Below are 5,115 nucleotides of genomic sequence, written 5' to 3' on the forward strand. Positions count from 1 at the left end.
GGGAGAACTCTGGGCCGGAAACTTTTTTAAGGGGTATGGGGCAGTCCCCGCGCCGTGCAGGTCAAAAAGACAAGCCTTGCGCCATCCTATTTTGCGGAACCGCCCCCCACGCAGGTTGATCCCCTCCTCGATGCCGCCGTCGATTGCGTCGATGTGCTCGAGCTCGCATCCTTTGTGCAGGCCCCCCCCAGGCGCCCCTACGGCGGCGCGCAGCGCCGCTGCACCCCAAACAAAAACGCGCGCGCAGCGCGCGCCAGCGGCGCGCAGCGCCGCCGCAGGCGGCGGACAGCAGGTGCGCAAATTTAAACGCCATTTTCGGTTTCGCACTTTTGCCAAAATCTTCAAAATCCGGTACAAATCGACTTAGGAGATTTTCCGTGCGCGCAGCCGGCGGGGCCCATGGCGGGGGCTGGCCCCCCGCTGCCAGGCGGCCAGCCAAAAATGTTATAAACACCAAAATTGGGTTTACATAGTAAACTGCTTGCCAGAGGCCTCAGCAACTTTGTACATCATTTTGGTCCTTTCTGTGTGGGCATGAGAATCGTTGCCGACCGTGGAGACGACGAAACCACGAATTAGAGTTGAGTACATCTCACATATTCGTTCTCATAAACGCGTCGATAAAAGCTCATCTGTCAGATCCTCTCATTTATGCCGCCCCTCTCGGCGGCAGCAGGGGGGGATCTGCGGGCACATCGTCTGCGGTGCCCACGGACCTGCACCTCGCCTTGGCGGCCCTCGCGGCATCCGCCTCGCTCAGGTTGGCGCGGGTGTAGGCGCCGACGGAGAGGACGGCGAGGGAGGCGCCGAGGATTGACTTGAGCGGGTAGATCTGCCCGAGGACGAGCCAGCCGCCGATGATGCCGGCCGACGACTTGAGCTGGCCTGCGCGGGCGCCAGGGTTGGTGCACTGATGTTAGCACACCTCAGGGCCAGCACTGTGCACACACTGTGTCGAACAGGTGGCACGAAGGTCGGTGTTAGCAGATTCTAACACCTCGGCACAGGGGGCGGTCGCCGTCAACGTGCCAACACCGTTCTAACATTAGTGCGCCAACCCTGGCGCCCGCGCAGGCAGGTCAGAGGTCTGAGACTGGGAGGGGCTCGGGGCGAGCAGGCAGGGAGAAGAGTCTGGGGAGGGGGGGAGGGAGGAGGCGTGGTTGGCCTAGGATGGTGTGCGTGAGCGCGGAGCAGGCGCCCATCACGAGGAAGCCCGACCAGTTGACGAGGAAGGCGCCGGCGGAGGAGGCGCCGAGCAGCGCAGCGCGCTCGACGGTCCACTCGTACCTACAAGGGAGGGGCCCGAGCAGGCTGTGGGCGGCTCCACGCCTGCCTTGTTCGTCTCCTCGGCGTGCCGGCTCGCACTGCAGCAGCCCCGGAGGGTCGACGAGCGGCACCATCGCCCCAATGACGAGCGTCGACCACGGCAGCACCGCTCGCATCAGCGCCAGCGTGTGCCACGGCTCGCCTCCCGCCTCGCCCTTGGCCACGCGCGACCAGAGCACTTTGTACGCTGCGGCGATCGGGACCTGTGACATGCCATGGGCGAGTCGCGGACGTGACTCGCCTGACTCGGGCAGCCAAAGCCGCGGCGAGCCGCGCCCAGCCCAGAGACGCGAGCAGCCCTGGGAGGTTGAGGCTGAAGTCGGAGACTGAGGCGGCGCCGACGCCGGCGCAGACGCCGGCGAGGCAGAGGCCGCGCACCAGCGAGACGCGCTTGCTAAAGAGGGCCAGCTCGAGCACCACGATGCACGGCGTCACCAGCAGCTTGCAGGTCGTGTAGAAGCCAACGTCGTTCAGCTTCAGAGCGAGGTTGTTGATGGCGGGCGCGGCGCCGACGACGACGGTGAGGACCGCAGTGCTTGTATTGAGCGGCAGCGGGCGCAGCTCGAACGCACCGCACAGGCGCAACGCTTCGAGGCCCGCTATGTTGAGCACGTAGTGCGCCAGCGTGAGCGTCGTGGAGAAGCCAAAGTTGATCCGCGAGAAGACGGCCTTGTTAATCAGCACGATGCATACGGCAGCGGCGAAGTTAAAGCTCAGATAGACGGCGTGCTGTGACGTATCGGAGCGCATATGGACGTGGTGAGAGGAGCGTGGAGAAGTGGATGGCGCAAGTTTCTGATCTCCCGACATTGCGCCACAGCCTCTCTCGAGGCCTCGAGGGCTGTCCCCCCCCCCCCCCCCCCCCGCGAGGTGGATATGTATCCCACACCGCGTTTTGTAGCGAGCATTTGTTGGTGTGACGCGGCCCACGCAGGCCTCGCTATTGAGCTCGCTAGACGCTCTCTCTTCGCGGGGGTACGATTTTTCCCGGCGTGCGGCACACGAGAGATTAATAAGAGAAGAAGAATTTAAACAAGACAACTCTCTCTCACAGCAGACAGGCTCGACACAGGTGCGAACTGGCGCGTGCTAGTAGAGAAGAAGAAGAGTCGTGATTTCTTGTTGGTTAATAAAAATCTCTCACACGAGGCGCCCGTGGGGACCCCGCAATTCCCTTCCCCCCTCGGAGCGTCGGAGGGCCGGACTGAGGCGTCGAGGGCCCCGCTCTTTCCCTCGCATAGCGGCCACTCTTCGGATCGCTGGTCGAGCGACCCGGGGGATGCCCCGCGCGCCTGACCCAGGCGCGAAAACGAATCTGCGAGGCGTGGCCGCTCACGCGGCCCGATGGGGAGGAGCGGGGCGGACTACGGGGATCGGCTTCTTACACAGCCCTTCCCTGCAGCGAGCCTCCCTCCAACCCACCCGCGCTATCCACCTCGAGAGAACTCGCGCCCTCTCGGCTGCTCACAGCTGTACGGGGCAGTCGACTTCACGCCCGAACGCCGTGTACCCGGCACACGATGAGCGAGCTCTCCGCGTACGAGCAGGAGCGTGCGCGCAACATCCGAGCAAACCACCGCACACTCGAGGCGCTCGGCCTCGGCTCGCCCGTGCCGAGTGCGCCGCAGTTGGCCAAACGCCGACGAACCAGCGCGGCTGAGAGACGACTGCCGCAGCGCCAGTCCGTTCGCCTCGCCGCCGCCTCCAGTGACGCCGCCGCTCCTCCGCCGACTGAGCGGCTGTCCGACATCCCGCCGTGGGAGGCCGACGTCTTTCGGGCGTGCGAAGCCGCGGCGCCGGCCGGACGCCACGTCTTTGACCAGTCCAGGCGGCACCAGCACCTGAGCGTGTCGGCGAGCGGGCGGGCCGTCGCCACGACCGGCGTGGCGGGCTACGGCGCCGCGCTGGTGCATAAGTCTGCTCGCGCCGGCGCGCCACCCGACGTCCGCTGGGCGGTGCGGCCGATCCGGCTGGGCGTGGGCGGCTTTGCGGTCGGCGTGGTCCCGCGCAGCATGCGGCCTCCGTTCAAGAGCCTCGGCAAGAACGCGGCCTCGCTCGGCGCCTACCTGGCGAGCGGCGCGTTTGCGGACGCGGAGCACGGCGAGCGGCCCTTCGGCCCCGCGTATGGCGAGGGAGACCTGGTCGAGGTGACCTCCGCTGAGCCCCAGCCCCTCTCCCGCCTGCAGCAGTGCCGAAGGCTCTGGGCCCTGCACCATCCCCACCCGACCCACCTGCCCACACCCCACCAGGTGCTCCTGCGGCCGGCGGTCGGCGGCGGCCGGGCGAGCCGCACGGACATCGTCTACCTCCTCAACGGCGAGGAGGTTGGCGTCGCGGTCGCGGGCGTGTCGGCGGCGCCGGGCAGCCTCGCCTGCGCGGTGCAGCCCTACATGGGAGGGGTGGCGCTGCTCGAGTCGGGTGGGCGTGTTGGATAGATCCGAATATATGGACAGAGCCAGCGACCAGCGTGCGCCAACGTCTTGATCGAGCAAGGCAGCTAGCGCACTTCCACTTGGAGCACTTGTAGTGTGCACGGTCACATTGAGAGAGAGAGAGAGAGAGAGATTTTTAGCAATACCAAACAACTCTAACACTCACACGTCATTTGATTTCACATTGAAACCTCGCCCATGCAAGAGAAGAGAAAAATGCCGGCGGCCGTACCATCCTGGTTTCTTTCACTGGGATCGACTTTTCTTCTTTCCTGTTGCCTCCGGCGGCAGGGCGAAGTCTAGTCGCCCAAACCACCCGCCGCCCTGTTTGTGCACCTCCCGCAACTCTCCTGACAGTCCTGACAGAGTCCTGACAGACCCCTGACAGAGTCCTGACGGAGTCCTGACAGAGTCCTGACAGCCTATTTTGGAGGTTTTCAACTTTGAGGTATTGTAACTATGTGAGGGTTAAATGAATGAATCAGTTCTTTGGGACAGTGTAATCCATTTAATTATTACCTCCAACTCAAAAAAAGTCTGGTGTCAAACGGACAACGGGGTCCCTTATGGTGGCCTGTAAGGGTAAGGTGCGGGAGGTCCACAAATACCAGGTTTTGTGGGGCAGCCCCGGGGCACATCTCGCGTTTCGTGCAGGTTTCGTGTGTACCCGAACTCCTGCAAACAAGTGATTTTGGCACCAGAAAATCACAGAAAATTCACAAGCGTTCGCGGAGGCCGGAGCCGAGCCACGCGTCACGCAGCAGCCCTGAGTGTGCGGTGGCGGCGTGCCGTCCTCCCATCCCTCCCTTGCGGGCCGTTGGGGGGCTGTGTGCTTTCTCTCTTTGTTCTAGGCGTGTGAGCGAGGGCTCTCGCGGGGAGTGAGTAGACTTTCACTCGCACGGCCCGGCCACGTTCGCCGCCTCATAGCCCGGGCAGTAGCAGTACTGCTCCTGGGTCAAGACGTGCTGCTCGCAAGGGATGTAAGTGCCGCCGGTAGTGAACAAGCCGCTGCTGGCGTCGAACATGCCCATGATGAGTGCAGCCTCAACGTCCGCATCGAGGGTGAGATCACATGCGGGGTCGTAGGCAGTCTTCACGTACGTGGCACAATCGGCCAGGGCGGCTCCGCGGCCGCCGCCGCCGGGTGCCACACAGGTCGCATCGTTCCCTGGGCCGGCGACCCCCCCACGCATCACGGTAGTGTCTTCCGAGAGGGTGGGGAAGTAGTGGAGCACTGGGACGAACGAACCCGTGTCCGAGGACATCAATCCGATCGCCGTGAGAGACGAGTCGGTCTGGGCAATGTCAATGACCGTCGTCCTTGGGCCATCGCTAACTTCCCCGAAAAAGCCTTCAA

At 63.9% G+C, this 5,115-nt stretch overlaps 1 protein-coding gene across 1 annotated transcript; it reads right to left on the reverse strand.

The window, feature by feature from the left end:
- Positions 1–722: 722 nt before the first annotated feature.
- Positions 723–2,076, reverse strand: EMIHUDRAFT_119914 (hypothetical protein; the record flags this gene model as incomplete). The annotated part of the gene is made up of 4 exons (XM_005765648.1): positions 723–910; positions 1,206–1,287; positions 1,366–1,529; positions 1,573–2,076. Coding segments are annotated over 4 exons (938 nt in total), but the record flags the coding sequence as incomplete, so codon positions are not given.
- Between the last annotated feature and the right edge of the window lie 3,039 nt (positions 2,077–5,115).

This window comes from Emiliania huxleyi (genome assembly GCF_000372725.1).
Source record: "Emiliania huxleyi CCMP1516 unplaced genomic scaffold EMIHUscaffold_544, whole genome shotgun sequence".
NCBI classification, from domain to species: domain Eukaryota; phylum Haptophyta; order Isochrysidales; family Noelaerhabdaceae; genus Emiliania; species Emiliania huxleyi.